General features: G+C 42.0%; 2 protein-coding genes across 2 annotated transcripts; one reads left to right on the top strand and one right to left on the bottom strand.

Annotated features, from left to right (window-relative positions):
• Nucleotides 1-336: 336 nt before the first annotated feature.
• On the bottom strand, nucleotides 337-3,355 carry LOC108049832. The gene is made up of 2 exons (XM_017131163.2): nucleotides 3,127-3,355; nucleotides 337-1,676 (listed from the first exon to the last, which is right to left on the bottom strand). Exon 2 carries the CDS (start codon nucleotides 1,633-1,635, stop codon nucleotides 451-453), a length of 1,185 nt encoding a protein of 394 aa, XP_016986652.2. The 5' UTR covers nucleotides 1,636-1,676; nucleotides 3,127-3,355; the 3' UTR covers nucleotides 337-450.
• Nucleotides 3,356-8,971: 5,616 nt separating this feature from the next.
• Nucleotides 8,972-11,053, top strand: LOC108049790. The gene is made up of 2 exons (XM_017131105.1): nucleotides 8,972-9,157; nucleotides 9,785-11,053. Exon 2 carries the CDS (start codon nucleotides 9,851-9,853, stop codon nucleotides 11,051-11,053), a length of 1,203 nt encoding a protein of 400 aa, XP_016986594.1. The 5' UTR covers nucleotides 8,972-9,157; nucleotides 9,785-9,850.
• The last annotated feature ends 8,414 nt before the right edge of the window (nucleotides 11,054-19,467 follow it).

Genomic DNA, 19,467 nt, shown 5'->3' with positions numbered 1-19,467 from the left:
TTTATCCCTAATTAATGGTTGTACTTATCTAACGCTAACAAGGATCCAGTTTTTTTTGTGTGGCAGGAACGTCTGCCGTTTATAAGATAATATGTTAATACCTTCCGAGTCCCTTTAAAAAAGTGAACTATTAAATTGCTTTGCTTATACAAATTTAAGCATAAATCATCTTTATGTACATATGTTTTTATATTTAAGGCGATTTTTGGCATCTTAACTTTGTGAGGAAAGTAGTTTTGAAGTTCCCATTTCCCAAAAAAAATTAGAAAAAGGGCTTGTTTTTTAAATCAGTGTTTTATTAAAAAAAAAGGATTCTTAGATAGTTATAGGATCTTTTTCAACATAAGGATTCCAAGGCAAATGCTGTGCTTTTAGCCACACAAAAAAAAATGATTTAATTGTAACCAAACAGTAGTCAAAAAGTAACATAAAAAGAGACGCCCCGCGGGGTCACTTCTCCACGAACAGATCCTCGGCGAAGGAGAAGCTGAGCCGTCTCTTGGTGACCGCCTCCGTCAGTCCGCCACAGGATCCCATGGCCACCAGCTCCTCCTCGAAGTCGCTGGTGGAGTTGTGGCCGCTGTCCGGGCTGATGTGGCGCCTCTTCTGGGCAGACCGATGGCTGGGCACTCCGGATCCGGACCTGGCCGCGGCCAGCAGCTTCTGCGCCGACTGCCTGACGCTGGAGGAGATCTTGGTGGTGATCTTGCGCTTGCGCCGCACCACCCGCTGCCTGCGGAGCTGCAGGGAGTGCCGCTTGCCCTGGGATTGGATGGCGTTGGAGGGCAGTGGAAAAGGCAGCGGGGAGCGCACCTCCCGCTCCTCGAAGCCATCGGCTGGCAGGGAGTCCCTCCGCGAGGGCGACTTCCAGTACTCGCACAGATCGCTGGCCGGATCGAAGGCGGGACGGTAGGTGGGCGAGTGGGTCTGGGCCTGGGCCTGTGCCTGGTTGTGGCTGCTCCGGAGCACCTGCTGCCTGTGCCGCTGGCGCAGATGCTGCCTGGGCTGGCGGAGGTGCTGCCGGGCATTGGTGCCTGGCTTGCGGTTGCTCTCCAGGATGGCATCGATCATGCGCTCCAGGGTCACATCCCCCATCTGGCTGGAGCTGAGTGTGGTCTGTTCGGGGGCAGCAGGAGCAGGATGCGGGTGCGGATGAGGCAGTGGCTTCTGCTCCAGGTAGCGTGGCTTCTCGAAGTAGCTGTCCGGGATGCCCACGCCTCGCAGGGCGATCAGGGAGCCAGGGATGACGGTGGCGTTGGGCGAGTACTCCGCCTCGAAGGTGGGCAGGGTGCAGGCGAACTTGAGGGGGGCTGCTGCTCCGGGCACACCAGTGGCTCCGCCCGACGGCGGGGTGGCCAGGATGTTGCTCAGATCCTTGAGCAGCGGCGTGCGGGTGTTGAGGGTCAAGGAGCAGGCGGGAAGCGGCGTGGAGGTCAGCTGGTTCTCCTTGCCATGGGCCAGGCCGAGGGACTTCCTCTTGAGCTTGCCCCGCAGGGCGTGGAACTCGCTGTAGCTGGAGCCCACCACCTCGGACTTCGGGTCCAGCGATCCTGCCTCCGATCCTGTTCCCATTCCCAGGACCAGCTCCTTGGCCAAATACGAGTTTCGCGGCTGGTTGACAGCCCACTTGAGCATCTTGCCAGCTGCTGTCTGTCGCTCCTGCGATTCGAAGAGTTCTGGAAAGTGGCGAAAAGATAGGGCTAGTTAGCGATTGTCTATTTGCAAAAATTGAAGGGGACAGGGAATATGAAATACAAAAAACTTAAAATAAATAAAGGAGCGAAAACCCGACTAACTTGTCGAGAAACGAGTTTCGTTGCAGGGGTTTCCTTGGGATTTCGGCAAGGATTTGCACAGCTGAATGGCAAGGAGTTTCTGGTTCCGCTCGTCCTTGCGAACAATTGGGCAGGCACAAAGAGCCCGGGAACAAAGGAAAAGCGCGCTAAAGCTTCGCGGATTTCTGGGTCTCCGGTTTCTCGCTTTCCCATCGCACTGCACTGCAATGCCATTGCCACTACTACTGCCACTGCCCTCCAGCTGCGATTGAGCCCAAGGTCCTGCCTCGAACTTGGTCTCGTATGCTCGGGTGGTACTTCGGCACAGGGAGAAAATACCACCCAAATTAGCCCTGCATTTTGGGCTTTTATTTGGCATATATTTGCTCCTTTCATAAACCAAAATCCAAACGAACTTTTTAGCATACACAATTCTAACCAAATATGTTTAATGTTAATTCAACTGGATGTTCATATATGGCTATTCTAATATAGATATGGAATACTGACTAAAATGGAAATAGCTTAATTATCGAATAAAAATAGCCAGTCATTACAACAAGATCAATAAGAAATTCAATTTTAAAACCTCCGAATATTATATTTAAGACATGTATTATATATAGAAAGCTACCAAAAAAATGTAGTAACAGAAAATAAATTACAATTGCTAAAGTTTTCTAAACGATTAAAAAAAAAGGTTTTTTTTTTAAGGTTTTTGTATAATTTCAATAAAAGTTGGATTCCTTTTATTGAAATTATACAAAAACCTTTAAAAAAAACCTTTTTTTCAACATAAATTATAAATGCTGTATAATTACAATTATTTATAATTTCAATAAAAGGAATTGAATGGTAACATAGTTAACTGACTGGAAGAGATTTTTTTCCCGTGTGGGTCAAAGCAAAATGGTGGTGCTGGCACACTCTAGTCCCATTCCTATTCCTCTGCCCCATCCGCCAGTGGTGTCGATCTCCGGCCACTCGAGTGGATGATCCGATGCGGGGGAAACGGGGGATTGGAAGGTTTTTGGGATGCGTGCTAGCATTTTTGCGCATTTTGCAGCCGCCGCTCTCGTTTTGGTCTGAAGAGCACTCGAGCACTTGGCCGGGAACAAGGAGTTCGAAAACCCATTACCCATTACCCATTTCCTACTACCCATAGTATACACCCAAAGCCAAAATCGCACGCGCACAATTTATGTATTTTCATGCGATTTTTAATGGGGTGTTTTTCATTAAACTCCGCTTCCCAGACACTTCTGCTTTAATGCATTTTTAATTTACATTTAGCCGAAAAACATGCACACGTGTTTTTATATTCCATATTATGCACTTCACTTATCTTTACCTTTTTTTGTATTTTTTGGTTGCGAATTTTCCGCGATCTTATTGTGTATCCAAAGTATAGTTGTAGTACAGTAATTGTTTTTTTTCACAGTCAACAAATTGTATAAATTTTGGATTTTTTGCACGTTAAAAAAAAAGCGTAGTAACAAGCTGAGTGTGGCAAATCAAAATTATAAATTTTGGGAAATTAAACTTTTCGCGATCGCAGAGAAAAACACGTCCTGTCGTGGCAACAGACGAAAAGTGACTGATTCTCCCCTTGCACGCAACGTTGCGTGCTCACCTTTCCGAACCACTTTAACATTTCTCGCTCTCGGCGGCTCACCCTCTCTTAAGCCACTGTAAAAAAATCTTTATGATTATTTTTGCTACCATTCCAATGACTCAAACTAAGAATCTAAGGTTGTTCGAGAAAATACGGGCCAAATTAATTTCGTAACTTAAAGTTTTCATAATTACCACTTATTTTGGCGGCATATGTTAATCCAGCTGTGAGTTTTGAACACACTTTTATTTTGAATACTGCAATAATGAAGTGACTTGATAAAATCCCTTTAGATTATATAAATTTATAGAAAGAACAAAACAATTTTAGTTCCACTTTTTCCTTTTCTTTAGATTGAGTTCTTCAAAAAAACCTTTTTTGACGGACCTTTTATGAGCCATTTTTTGAACGTTTTCCAAACAAAAATTACATTTAATTTACTGTGTAGCGGTTGAACCACCACCTTTTCGGTAGCACCTTTCAATATTGAAGGTAAGATTGCTGTAAACTCTCTCTCTTTTTTTCCCTTTTTGTGTGCAGAGGAATTTCTAGAGGATTTCGGGAGGACATTCCCTTGGACTGAACTTGAAAACCCACTGCCACTACCCCTGGAATATCAACTCGTCCCGCCCCCCCGGCGCGATCGGGTTGAAATTGAAATCGAACGCTTTGCATTCCATTACATCTCTCATGTCATTTCACTTGGCATTTGTCAAGTTCGAATTTCCATCGAATAATGTTTGACAAATGCCCCGTTAACGATCAGCATATATTATTCTTATATTCTTAATGGCTCGCAAGGGAATTGCCTTTGGGATATCTGGATATTTGTGGGATTGATATACATATTCGAAAATTGATCGCTCCCAAAATGAAAAAGTCAATTGAGATTTTACTTTGATTTGTGCCAAAGGTGCTGTCTTAAATATTATTTGCATTTTTGTACACATCTTGTGACAAATTTAGGTCATGGTTCAATTTATTAATTGAATTGCAGCTGTGTGATCCAATCGGTTGGATATTGTATAACAAGTTCAACGAGTTAAGTCACTTCAACATTTGACCATTACTTTCCAGGATTTTATTATTTAAAAAATGCTTAAAAGCTTTTTTCTAACTGTCTGTTTTATGTAGCTCGGGACCTAAGCTAATGTTTAGAAATATGTTATTTTTTGACAAACTTTTTCATTTTTTATAAAAATTTGTCTAAAATGCGACCTAGAGAGTTGAGACTAAAGTGCAATAAGACTTTGTTATATTAATCAACTGATTTTTTATTTATGCTAATACATATATCAATTTTGATTCATTCAATTCAACAAAACTTAAAAGTTTAACGAAATGAAAGCTACGAAATGTCTGTTAAGATAAACCGATATTAAGAGTGCGCACAATAGTGTCAGCTTGAACAATACATTGCCTTCACTCGCTTTGATAGCCCTTTTCATTTAGTTCTTCCTTGGCCCAGATCCAATTATTCGCTATGTTCTGCATCACCTATTGATCTGCAGAACCTTTCTTGGGATTTCGCATGATCCTGGGCAAATAACCCGATCGAGGAGCCTCAGGTCCTTGAAATGCCTGCCTGTCAATGGATGCCAGCTTTTCACAGCGATCCCAAATCAATCAAAGGATCTGGGTCCTGTGAACACCCCACCCCCTTTTGCCCGCCAGCCTTATCGAGCAGGCAGAAAAATATAAGGACGAAGGAGTCAGAGGGAAGCTCTGAGCAAATACAAATACTCTGCTCGCAGGGAGCTCGTTGGAATTCTAAATTATGGCCCATAATTCAGGGCCAGGTTTTAATAATTTTGCGCGCCCCGAAGGAGAAAGTAATGGGAGAAAGCAAAGGTGAGGGAGAGGGAGAAGGAGAAGGCGAAGGAGCTCTAGAAGGCTAGCTGTGCTAATCCCCGAACAGCTGTCCGGCCAAGGATTGTGGGTCCTGAGGTTCCTTCCATTTCCTTGCGCTGAGGTCCTGCGTCCTGGCGCTATCAGTGTGCGGCGTGTGATTCAAGATTACTTCCCCCCGCCCCGACTCCTTTCCCCTACCTACTTTCCACTTTATCTAGATGTCCTTGCCGCCGCACGTTTTTCCTTGCGATGACGAGCGGGATGGGGCGGCAAAACAACAGCCATCCTGCACAGCGAAGAAAACCGTATGCATTATTTGATATGTTTGTAATCATAAAGGCTAATCAAAAGCCTCACTTTTAAAAATGAAATGCAATAAAGTAGAGCAAAATCTTTATTTATTTTATGAGTAAGACAAGATAAATAGATTAATTTATAGCATCATTGTGGTTACATTATCAAAATAATATCATATTTTTCACATACCAATTGTAATATATATTCCTCTTCAGAATCACTAATATCCATAATGTGGTTGTCGTTTTGAAGTCATTACTAATTTTTTATCAGAACTGTATAATATATTCAATAGTTCATATTCAATATTCAATAGAATTCACACTCTCGAGTTTAAAGACTTGCAACATTTTCTTTACGTGTAGCAGAAAACACCATTGATTGGAAAAGCGATTGGAAAAGAAACAAATGCGAAAGGAAAACGGTAGCAAATCCGAGCGTGAAGTCTTTGCGTCAAGGTCCATCTTTGAAAAATTGCACAATTGTTGGGCAATTTATTAGCGGCAGGGCTGGAGGAGGAACTGGATAGGAGAAAAACAAATCGAAAGGAGCGGCGAGGGGCTCCTCCTGCCCTAATTTATCTTCCTTGTCACCCTCTCTCTTCGATTTCTGCGCTCGGCATTATCCTTCGCCCTTCGGCCAGTGACCAATGCGTAAAATTGCCTTTGATTCAAAGGACTGGCACGGCACGGATTATTGGGAAGATGGAACATCTTAAGGCAGGCACTGCAGCTGCTGGCCATCTTCCACGGTCCTCGCCCAATATTATTGATTTATTTCAATTTGCTTCATTTTTTCCCGAGATTTATCGTTGGTCACTCGACATTGCCGGGCAGCTGATCGGCACTGGGCACCTTAATTTCCATTTTTCCCCTCAATGGGACGGCAAATTAGGGCCTATATCAATTTGGTCTCGGAAAGCGCCTTTCGAATGCCAATTTTGCGAAACGAAGGTTTGAGATTTATTTGAATAAACGGTTGTGGGAAAGAATATCGGGAATCCAAATTTGTTCGAGGTCTTTCTTGAGCTGAAGTGATTTGTCTAAACAAAAGATATACCTTGGGAGATCTCACAAAAGTCTATAACTCTTCAAATAAGTTAACTAATAAACTAAGCTGCATAACACTTGGTAAAAGATCATTGGCCTTTGTTCTAAGCTTTTCACTAAATAACATTTAATAAGCTCATTAAAATAGAGCTAAGACCTTCGTCAATAAAAAAAGTAATTCACTACATAAATAAGCAAAATGAAAATATTATATTAATATTACACATTTTTAAGATGTGAATACAAATGTTAATGTTATTTCTTATTTACCAAATTATTTATAAGAAATCCAACAAAATAATTGACAAGAAGCAAAGCCTCGAAGAATCTGCCTTATAAAGATGTCCTGTCTTACAGGCATTCCCATGGGACTGATGAGTTAAAATCCTAATGGGGGTGGTCCTGATGAACTCACATCACTTGAACATCTTTAATTGTGCCAGCAGGAGCCATAAATTAAGTCCCACTCGGTGGTCCGGAACTGTAGGGACATAGGAAATCTCCGCAGGACCTGCTTCAATCAACTTCCTATCTAAAGACTGAACAAAAAATGTGTTTAGTTTTTGCACAAAACTGTCAAATAAATTGGGCAGCAATATCGAAAAACAAATAATAAAGATGGGCAGATGTACGGCTTCTTTCGCCGGAGAGATTTAATTCTCGTTTTCTAAAACGGACACTCGGCGGCTGCGAAAATAAATACGAGGGGAGAAAACAGGATCGAAAGTGGAAGGAGCCGGAGACGGAGCCCTTTAACCAATAAATTGCAAAACAATTGCACAATTTTCCACAACATTTTTCTCGAAGCAGCGCAGTCGCTCCTCAGCTTGTCCCATAAACAATGGGCCAAAATTGTACAATGCCCAAGTTCCTGTGCCGCTGCTTGTGTGTTGTCCTTTTCTTGGCGAAAATCAAAAAAGAAGGAATGAAAAAAACAGGAAGAATTGGTATATCAAATAATTACGACTGTAAGATACCCGGGACTAACAGGACTTAAGTCATTTAATTTAGGGTTATATACAGTATATTGATATTCACTACCTATTAGTAGCACTTTAAGTAGAAATATTGGCCAAAATTATTTTGAAATATATGATATAAGTAAGTTGGTAAGTTAACCTGTTATAAAATTTTGGATTTAACTTGTTTTTATAAATTAAAATTCAAATTTTGGACAACATTTATCAAAAAGCAATGACCACAAATTGTTAACCATAAAGTGTTAGTTTTATAATTAATATTAAATATACTTATTAAAACTTGATAAAAACTGACTACCTAAATATCTTCAGCATTATTAAACCTTTTCTTTTTCAGCTTCTGATTAAGAACACATATGTATAGGTATAATATTATTTTGAACTTCCTGCTCCCTACTTCTTCCGGAACCGAGTATACCCTAAGATCGTAAGAAACAGGGTATAGTGAGGAAACCAAGGTGAAAGGAGCCACACGCTGCGAGAAAGGTAATTGAAAATTATGTTTTGTGGCGTAAGCGGCGATGGGAACAGCTGGCCAGCTATGCTCCGTCCCCCTTGCACTCTCGGTATCACCATCTCTTTCTCATAGCTGAACTTGGCCAACTGATCATCACCGATGGCCATTAAAAAATCTCACGATCAAAGAAGATTCGCACAGCTGTTGCCAGATCGTAAATCGATCGGTAAATGGTTATAAAAACTGATTATAAAGATAAGTTAATGTAGATTAAAGCGTAGCGTATGCTGAACTATGAAATTGATAAGGAATTGTGTTCCAATTTGTACTGCATAATGGTTCTCTGGAAAAAGAATCGGTTCAGTTTCTTCTTCATATTATGTTTTATTTTACGCCTCCCTTCTTCAAATGTTTAAACATTATTAGGAATAGTTTCGAACCGCTAGCAACATTTTTAGTACCTTTTAAAGATTTTGAACAAAAATTTCTTTAAATTCAATGTGAAATTGTTTTAAAATGCCACAGTCTTTAACACAACTTCGAATTACTTTCATGTAAAATTTAAATATAAAGTATTTACTGATTTATCATTTAATTACCAAGAATTTATAAAAATAATACGCTTATAAATAAATATCATTAATTGTTTAATTCATATGTTCAATGGTTTTTGTGGGATTTTTAAGGATTTATTCTAAAAATTCTATAAGAAGGACACCAAACAGGACTTCTCCCGCCACCCACTTTCAATGGTTGAATGCTGGTTGAGCAGTCTACCCGTTCAACTGGCACTGTTGCTCTCTCCTGCCGTCCGCACATGCGCAACATGTCCGCTCTCCCGGTCTCTTCAGGGCTCTCCCGCTCTCCTCTCCGGTGTAACCATGTCTCACCTTGGGCAGCTTAGGGTTCTGCGGGTTGAATCGACAGTCATTCAACCAGCGAACGGCGAAGGGAACGCACAGTCGATCTCCCAGAAAAACGCGACGGGCCAAGCGCAACACTTAAAGAAATTCCGTCAAGTTGTGCACTATATAATTGCCGAAAAATATATATTCGCAAAATATATCTGTGAACCCAATTTTTTTGCTGTTACAACACATATCAGTGCCTCAAACGAAAACCTACTGAAAAAGGTAAATTCAAGTGATTGAAAGATGAAAACTAAAAAAATCTCTATGCAAATCTGAAAATATCTCTGATTTTCGGGTTACTTAAAAAATTCATTCATGTATGGCAATTAAAAGTTTTTAAAAAGAACATAAGTGCTTTTTCGGCACTCATTCAAGTATGAAAATTATAAGTTTTTTTTAAAGCTATGGCCAAATAATTGGACGATTGAAATGTAAATACATTAAAACCCAACATAAGAGTACAATTTTAAGGATAAGTAGTGACTTTTTGGGACTCAGTGAAGCATAAAGTAAAAATCTTTAAAAATGCATAAAAATATTGTAATTGACCATATCAAGTTGAAAGTCAATTAAATTATTAAGGTCCAGCCGAAGGCTGCCCGTGGTCCAGTTAATTGCTCGTGAGGAGTGGTTGATTTCGTTTTTGATTTCATTTTTGCTGCTTGGCTGATTTTGCCATATCAATATATACATATATATGTACATATCGCGGAAAAAGCGCGCCAAAATTGCCGAAAACTCACCCGGCAACTTTGCTGCTGCCCTTTTTTTGTTTGCTTTTTCAAAAAGTCAAGTTCTGGAATGCGAGAACCAGAAATAACAATCTCCCTTTGCTCTTTTTCCTTGCAGCACCCACTACAAAACCAAAAACCAAAAGGCAAGGAGTCGGAATCGGAGTCGACCCAGACAAAGAAGATGCTCAAGTGGGCCGTCAACCAGCCACGACCCTCGTACTTGGCGAAGGATGAGGGGATGGCCACCAGCGAGGTGGTGGGCTCCAGTTACAGCGAGTTCCACGCCCTGCGGGGCAAGCTGAAGAGGAAGTCCCTTGGCCTGGCCCACGGCAAGGAGAACCAGCTGACCTCCACTCCGCTTCCCGCCTGCTCCTTGACCCTCAACACACGCACGCCGCTGCTCAAGGATCTGAGCAACATCCTGGCCACCCCGCCGTCGGGCGGAGCCACTGGTGTGCCCGGAGCAGCAGCCCCCCTCAAGTTCGCCTGCACCCTGCCCACCTTCGAGGCGGAGTACTCGCCCAACGCCACCGTCATCCCTGGCTCCCTGATCGCCCTGCGAGGCGTGGGCATCCCGGACAGCTACTTCGAGAAGCCACGCTACCTGGAGCAGAAGCCACTGCCTCATCCGCATCCGCATCCTGCTCCTGCTGCCCCCGAACAGACCACACTCAGCTCCAGCCAGATGGGGGATGTGACCCTGGAGCGCATGATCGATGCCATCCTGGAGAGCAACCGCAAGCCAGGCACCAATGCCCGGCAGCACCTCCGCCAGCCCAGGCAGCATCTGCGCCAGCGGCACAGGCAGCAGGTGCTCCGGAGCAGCCACAACCAGGCACAGGCCCAGGCCCAGACCCACTCGCCCACCTACCGCCCCGCCTTCGATCCGGCCAGCGATCTGTGCGAGTACTGGAAGTCGCCCTCGCGGAGGGACTCCCTGCCAGCCGATGGCTTCGAGGAGCGGGAGGTGCGCTCCCCGCTGCCTTTTCCACTGCCCTCCAACGCCATCCAATCCCAGGGCAAGCGGCACTCCCTGCAGCTCCGCAGGCAGCGGGTGGTGCGGCGCAAGCGCAAGATCACCACCAAGATCTCCTCCAGCGTCAGGCAGTCGGCGCAGAAGCTGCTGGCCGCGGCCAGGTCGGAATCCGGATCCGGATCCGGATCCGGGGCAGTGCCCTCCCAGAAGATCCCTCACATCAGTCCGGACAGTGGCCACAACTCCACCAGCGACTGTGAACTGGAGGAGGAGCACTGCCGGCTGACCCGAGGATTGGGTGGCGAGGAGCTGGAGGCCGCCTGCCAGCTGGACGCCATGTGGCTGCAGGCACAGGCCAGAGACGCCACCAAGAGACGCCTTAGCTTCTCCCTGGCGGACCACAGCTAATCCCCAAGGATATTCCTATTTTTTTTACAAGCATTTTTTTTCATAGTCATAAGAGTGTTTTTTTGTCGGAATAAATCATTTTTTAATGCAAAACTAACCTTGACTCAGTGGAGGGGGGCTGAACGGGGCTGCCATAATTCGGAGGAAACCACAAGGAACCAGCAGTTTATGCAAAACACCTCTCGAAGCTCAGCGGAGCGTGGAAAGCAATTCTTCGGAGGGCCCAAGTGGCCTTCTTTCCCACAGCGATCGGGGTAATGAGCGTTTTAATGCTCTGATAGCGAGCTATAGGGGATTCCAACTTGGACTCTAATGAGGGCCAAAGGGGTTGTGCGACAATTGTGGCAAGGAATTATTATTTACTGCTCAAATGCCCACGAATCCGGTGGGTGAACAGCCAGGAGATGTGGCATCTAACACGATAAACTCTACCTGGAAATAGCGAACAGGTAGCCGAAACTAACTCAGTAGGTGTTTTTAACGTGCATTTAACTCCAACTCGGATCTGGGATCTTAGACGAGGAAGTGACAAAGTGACCTCTTCTGGAAACCGGGATTTGCTTCGGGTTTCCGAGGAAGCTACTTCATAAAAATGTCATAAAATTATAGTAATGACTTTGTGAAATAAAAATGCTTAATGATTCTGTGATACAATCGAGAGTTATTATGTTGGTAAATATCAAGCATAACGCTTAGAGATAAAGATATGTACTGTCGAAAATATTCTTAAGCGGAAAGTATTAAGAAAAAACTTATGAGTAAACAGTTTAAGATGTATATACTAGTTTAGACCTGAGGAAAATTAAAAAAATATTATCATATTCTCTTTTATAAATTATTATTATTAAATAATCTAAATATTAAAATATTAGTTTACATATTTTTTTTATTCATTTATTTTTTAATTTAATTTTCGAAAATATATATATCTCGGTTTACTCTTTGACCAAATACATTTTCCTTGAAATAATGTTTCCTCGCGGGACTTAAACTCTAAGAATAAAGTTTTTTAAAACATGAATTATTTGTGTTAGGATAACAAAAATCAAACCATCTTAATTGCTTTCACATTTTACAAATGTTTTCCCACAGAAAACACATTTCTAGAAAAGAGTAAACTGGTTCTAATCTTTACATATTAAACAACCAAAAAAGTAACTTAAATTCGCCTAATAAGATGACCGCCTGCAGAGCTAGAGACAAGAAATGTAGTAAACTTACAAGACTGCTTATTGTAAGTTATTTCCAGGATTCTAGGAAAACTAGCGACTAGAGCTCATTAGGAAATAGGGATAAGCTGCAAACAAGTATGCAGACTTCCTGCAGGGCGGAGATAGAACCCAGCCCATTTCCACAGCTCCCCAAGGAGCCTCATTAGCCGACTGGCCAGATGGATGTCACCCGATCGATGGGTCGCCAATCCACATTCCACTCTCCAGACGCGGCGTTAAATGAGCTGTCATAACATTTTGTCCAACCCCTAGGACGAAAGGAGTGGGTTAAGCCAAAAGCGTTAACACGTATCCGCCTGGAAGGAACTTCCCATGGCAATGTTCAGCCGAGCGTGAAACGCTCATATGCAGATGACGGGTTGACCATCATCATCTCGTGCGGCCTACATTGTGCGCCGTGACAGGCAAAACAAAGTAAAATACTTTATTACGTGATACCCGGAGTGGCAAGATGTTCGCCAAACGACGAACTTTCTTTATTGCCGCGATCGCAAGAGGTCGAGCGGTCGAGCGGTCAAGCAGCCTGGATAAAGGATCCATGTAACCCGCCGAAATCAGGGCAGGTCCCTTGTCAAACCCTCGTCCGCGTCCTGAACTTTTGATTTCCCAAAAAGGAAGGTTAACGCCGCTGTCGATGTCGCTGCTTTTTTTTATTACTCTCACTCTCGCTTTTCTTCACTTTTCCACCGCGCTGTTTTGGGCAGTTGCCCATTATTATTATTGTTATTATCTGGTTCCTGTCCGTCCGGCTAATGATCGCTCCCGAAACTCCATTGTTCCCGCTCTAGATTCTCCCAGTCCAGTTTCGGACTGGCCGTCTCATTAAACATGCATTCCTCTAATTTCGTTTTGATTGAAAGTGAAACGGATACTTACGTATTCCGAAATCCGGAAGTGCACTCTTGTTGGGAACCTCGGGATCTTCACTATCTTCTGGTTTCGGATGGTTGCCGAGTAATGAGTGGAGTGTTAGTTGAGGCAAGGTTCCGTAACCGATCTGAAAAGGTGAAAAAAACATTAGTTTTTAATTTAAGCTACACTTCTTAGGTTTATGTAAGACTAGTAACCATTGTGGCTTCTAAAAGTTATATGCATTTCTATTATTTGTATGTGGGAACTCGCAGTACAGAACATATTTCAAATTAAACGATTTTTTTGACTAGACTAGACTACTACAACATTTCGCAGACAACATTTACTACCCCTTTCATTTTTATATTTTATAAATTATAAGAACAAAAAATACTTTATCCGAAAACAACGTTTATCCGAAAATCCCAAATCAAAGTCAGTTCCCAACATTTGTAATTAAAATGTTGCCCATGTTGTGGACACTTTAATAGAGAGAGAACAATGAAATCCGACGATCTGAACTCAATCCGAAACCGATTTTGGAAAATTGAGAAAATTGTGAAAAATCGGCCATTAAAAGAGGGCACACTCCAAACTCTAATTGCGATTTAAACGTTTCTCGAGTGGCGAAAATGGAAACACCATTGCACAGGCACCCGCTTAATTTTGGACAGTGACAAAAGTCGCCGGGGTATTGTATTGTATTGTATCGGTGTTTAGGGATCGGAAAATGGAGTGGGATTTGGGGAGAGAGAGACTACCGAACCGCCGATTGACAATATTTAACGCACCTTTCGACCCGCACTTTGTTGCCATTGTCGTTGTCGTTGTCGTTGCCATTGCCCGCTTGAGATCCGCTGGCCACGCACGCGTGCCTCCTCCATTATCGCCTGGCGATCTGATCGATGATCGGCGCGAACAGTTGCAAAAACAGCACGGAAAGGCGGAGGACCCAGAGGTCCTGGAGGACCAGAGCAGAGAGGACCTGAGGGCGGGTTGAGCTGCAGTTTTCCCGGCTCCTTTCCTGCATGTCCTGGCAGGAAGTCAACGTCACTCGCCAGCGTCGACGTGTGCGAATGTGTCAACATGTGCAAAAACAGGACAAAGGACATTTAGCGTTTAACAGTTATGTTGCTGGGTCCTGCGGGTGCCCTTCAGCGCAGAGGCAAAATATTGCCGAAACTGGTCATCAGTGATGTCTTCCATCTATAAAATACAAATATTTATTATACATGTTTTTCTTCATGGAATATGTAAATTATATTTGCAGCATAACAGCCTTCTATCATTTAAACTATTATTTACAACCAAAGTGTTATAGTTTTAGAGAACTTTGTGTTATAAAATTAAATATGTAGTTCTAATGGCATTTTCATTTTTCCAAAAGTTTGTCAGTTTAGTTTTGTTTTTAAAATAATAGGTAATGCATCTTGTACTTTTTAAATACGATACTTGGAATATACAATATTTATAAAATTAATATTAGCTCAATATAAACAAATTATTCTTTGGATATTTGGTAGAAAGTGGTTTTTAATTTTGATCAATCTAATAGGAAGTGGAATTATAAAATTTATAAAAAACCTAGGCTTACATTTATGCCTTTCTTTTCTTTAAGTGTTGTGGAATAGTAGGTGGAGTCGAGCAACACTAAATGTGACCGAGAAACGAGCAGTCGGAAAATTTCTAGCGAGGTTCTAACAAGCCGTATCCCTCGCAACACCAAATTTCACCTGTTGGACAGGGCAATGTCCTTCAGTTGCTGTAGATCCTTGAAGTTCCTGGTGCTGCTGCTGCAGCCGCCCTTGACTTTTCGACTCATCCTCGTTTTTGTCGTCCAATTATGCCGCACAAAACATGTTATTTGGGCTGCCAAACCGCACATTATCAAGCACACTCGGTCAACGGCAGGTGTAAAGGTCACGACAAGTGGCCAGGCCCAAAGGATCGACCTCGAGGTCCTTGGCCTGCGGTCACAGCTGAAAATCTAGACCAAGTCGATGGGAAAGTCCATAAAAGGGGGTTGCACGATCTAATAATATTGAATAATATCCCAAGAAGTCGATAAAAATAAATAAGCAAAGAATGTAAATTTAGTTCTCCTGATATAAGATAACTTTAATTAATGTGTTCAGCTGAAAAAAGTCCCTGAAATAAATATCAAAGTAGGAAATGTTTTCCCTATATTATATAAAGTTTTTACTTTAATTTTTAATATGATTAGAAATAATTGAAAATTTCATAATTTCTTATAACTCAAGGACAACTAGACTTGATTTTTTTTTTAAATAAACTAAATTTCATCAATTTTAAATTGCTTATATTATATTATATAATGACAAGCCAAAAAAAAGAGGCATGCAATTAATGGGATCTACTTTTCTAGACGAGCCATAGAAGCTAAAGATATATGTGACAGATAAAAAAAGTGTGGGAATACTTATCTATCCAAAATATGCTTACTGTGAAGGAAGGCCAAAGAAAAATCCTAATTTCAGCATAACCCTGCGAAGCCATGGAAATAATCAATCAATTTTGTTTCTGTCGAAGATCTAAACTCAAGCAATCCCAAAAGAGTGTGGCCAGGAAAGAAGATTTCGGATATTTCCATAAATATTCAGTGCGGAAGCGCCTAACCTAGTCGCAGGCCCCTCGACATAATCAATCTTTCGGGTTCTTAGATCTGGATTAGACTCCCCCTGCTTTGCATATGCTCTGCATAATATCGCCATGCATCATCGTCTGGGCGACTGCCATAATTGCCAATATTCCTCACGGAACCCAACACTTCCAGCGGGTTCTAGGAAAATAAAAAGCAAAAAAAATTGAGAAACCCATCAAGATTCCGACAGGAACGGAACAAGGGCAACCCTTTCCCTTCTTAGGGGCAGGACGAACAAATGTTGCACATCATCGGGCTGCGCCGGGTCGCATATCATTAATGCAAATCTATGGGACTGTCATGTCATTGAAAATATTATTATAACAATTGTGCCGGCACAGGAGCCGAGAACCCAGAGATCTTGTGCGAAACTTTGAGCGATCTTATTCGGCAATCTTTGTTGCGATCTTCCCTTTGATATTTCATTAAGTGCGGCTCACTTGACAGAAGTCTCCGGGATGTGACAAAATCATCCTTGAATCCGAAACCCTTTGTGCCCCGATTCGTGAGAGTCTGTTCACTTGAAGTGCGCAAAAATTTAAATGAGACAAGACGCGCCAGCGGATTAGAATTGAATCATTTGCAATTTTCCGCATTGCACTAATGAAAGGAAATTCGGGGGGAAATGCAAAATGAAAAACGCAAAGGCGTCGCGTCGATAAGAAAAGGGTGATCCGCGGAGGGTGACAAATGCCAAATGATGGGATCCTTCCTTTTTTTCGCGCGCGCACTCTCCAACTGATTTGGCAAACAAATTTACAAACGCACTTCAGCAAAGGTCGCGTTTTTTGTGCGACTTGAATGGGGTATCGGGTGTTGGGTATTGGGCTTAGGGAGTGCGTCCTGTACAGGTAGGTAAAGTAGCGTGTGTTCCGCTAGAACGATCCTCGCTGCACTGCCCTGCCGGCCATATGGACTTGACAGGCGCGACTAAGAGTCGCTCGGCTTCGACTATTTTGCATTGAATTCCAAATTCCGACAGCAGCGGCAGCTGTGACTATGCAAAAAGTAAAAAAGAAAGAAATATATTAAAAAACAAGAAAGGACCAGGAAACTTAGCATACACCCTTGCAGACAGATATTTCAACCCTGAGTTCCTATCTTTTCATAATATAATGAACCCGAAATCTTAAACACTATTTTTTAGGACCTTGTTTCTTACTTTACAAGTGTCAATCAAATTGTATTTACTGATAATACTGGCATTGCTTTGATAAAAAAATGTAACTAACTAGTTATAACATAATACAAAGTTTTCCTTTTGATATATTTTAACCATGTGATAAAAATATGTAAGTTGTAAGTTGATTAAAAAAAAACTATGTTTTTCTATTTTTAAAAGATCATAGATAGTATAAGCCTTATAAGATTAAGGAACCTTCAACTAAACTATTCGGCTAAATGCAAATGCATCAAGAGTTTCATAAAACATTGGAAAATGTGGAAACGCATGACTACGCCTAACCAGCTTCGTGCTTGCCATTTGCCGTAATTGAAGTTGAGACCCCGGCAACACCCAAAAGTCTCTCCAAAAAATCAAATATCATATATCAACTTACATATCAAAACAACGGATGGAAAACAACAACAGATCGGAGCGGAGTGGAGTGGAGTGGAAAGGTGGAAAGGTATGCAAGGAAAGTCCAGGTAGAGTCACAGGCACTGCCATTACATGCGATCACACCTTTTGCCGCGCCAAGGAGGCAGGATCGCTGGATGGCGATGGAGATGGAGATGCCTACTCCCAGAAGGCAGCTGCCTTATGCAAATCATGTTTATGCAAATTCCCAGGACACACGATAGCTTCGCGCGTTTATGAATTATTGAACTATTGGCAGTCTAAGCAAATATAAATTGAGCAATAAATTGTTCGAGGGTCGCGGGATCACAACAGCGACATGAACGCTGTCCGCGGGGACATCGATACGCGTGAGTCCTTTTCCCTACCGAGTACAACATGTGACATGACGCAGTCAGAAAAGCAAAAGCCAGATCCAATTACGATAGGCACTTCGACGGCCAAGTGGAGATGGAAAGCGGGCCAATTAGACGAGTTAGTCGCCCGTTTGATGGGCCCAAATTGAGGTGACCACGTGGCCACGTGCAGCTGACAAGCGCATTGCCAAGTTTGCCCATGGCAAATGAAGATATTACGGAAGCGGCTCGAAAAAAAGTGGAAATGAGGGCCAGAATTAAAGACCCTCTTCATGAAAACCACAATCATAGTTCCACAAATGTAGAGTAATTCAACAAAACTACTTGTATTACAGATTTTTAGTAACATTGGCCAAAACTAATTTCGAACTTATGATGAAGAAAGGTTACAGAAGATTTTGTTATTTTAATTATATTATCAAGAACCAAATAAATACTATTAATTAAAGCGTTACATATTGTTAAGAATATTTTAGTTTTAAAATGTTATTCAATTTAGTCGAGGATTAAAAAGTAGTTAACTCTAAATGATGAATTTAGTTAGGAGTAACATTTTATTAAAAACCATTGATAATTATATTAAAATGTTGATCTACAAAATAAAATCTAAGCTAAATTTAAATCTAAAGCAATGCTTAATATAAATTAATCTAAAATTAATCAATTTTGAGTTGTATATTGTTATCTACATCTTATTACACCAGAATTAGTGAAGTGAGTTTAAATTATAATTCCGATTTTAGGTTACAGATAGGAGCTTTTGTAATGCGAAATGGTTTGTTCTCCGGGCGTTGTCAATCACGAGGGACAGCTGGTTGCATAGACACACAAGTAAACACAATGCGCCTATCCATTTGGCTTAGAACGTCTTAGGGTCGTCCTCCTAAGCCAGATGCAAATGTTTGGGAGCAGGCACCCACACCAGACCTGAGCAGCTGCAGCAGATCCCGAAGGCATTGTGCAACGGCGAAAGGATGTCGATCTGGGGACAAGACAAGTTGCAGTATTCGACTGCAATACGAAAGCAATTGCCACAGACGGCTAAGCCAAATGAGTTCCACACAGTCGGAAAGAAAAACAGGATTTAGAAATTAGAATAGGAGATCAGCAGAATACGCACATGTGAATGGAGATGAATGGAGGCGACTCGATGAATGGCACACGCGCTCATCGGGACTCAGGCGCATTAGGTGTCACCTCCTCCTGTTCCTCCGGCCGTCGGCTAATGCTAATGAGGAGCTGCAGACAGGTAGCACAGGTACTCCGACGCTCAAATCGTAAATCACAACACACTCCGGGTAGGCGTTGGTAATCTTTTCGACACTTAATTAGTCCAAACTGTGGCTAAGTCTCGAGCGTAAGAAGCATACAAATTGGCATTCGTCTTGGATAAAGGTGGATCGGATCTGGAAGAGATCTATGCAAAACGGAATAAGATCATAAAGCAGTTCACAGGGTGCATTATCTTACCTAATCCTAGTTGTGGAAATTCACAGGTTCCGGCTGAAAGAAATCCTGTAAATTCCCATATTCAAAACCAAGTTTTGAGCGATACATTTTTGGGACCAGCAGGAATTATTTGTAAGGATAAATAGAACGGTTATAGTTATCAAAGATTTTTATTAGTTGAGATCTATAAATGTTTTTAAAATTCAATTTTCCATGAAAATTAGACCAATGGGTTTTAAAAAAAATGTATGACACATTTTATTAAAAAAAAACAATGGCTAGGT

The sequence above is a fragment of the Drosophila rhopaloa genome, unplaced genomic scaffold (genome assembly GCF_018152115.1).
Source record: "Drosophila rhopaloa isolate 14029-0021.01 unplaced genomic scaffold, ASM1815211v1 contig_3, whole genome shotgun sequence".
NCBI lineage: Eukaryota > Metazoa > Arthropoda > Insecta > Diptera > Drosophilidae > Drosophila > Drosophila rhopaloa.
This window is presented reverse-complemented; position numbering and strand designations above follow the sequence as displayed.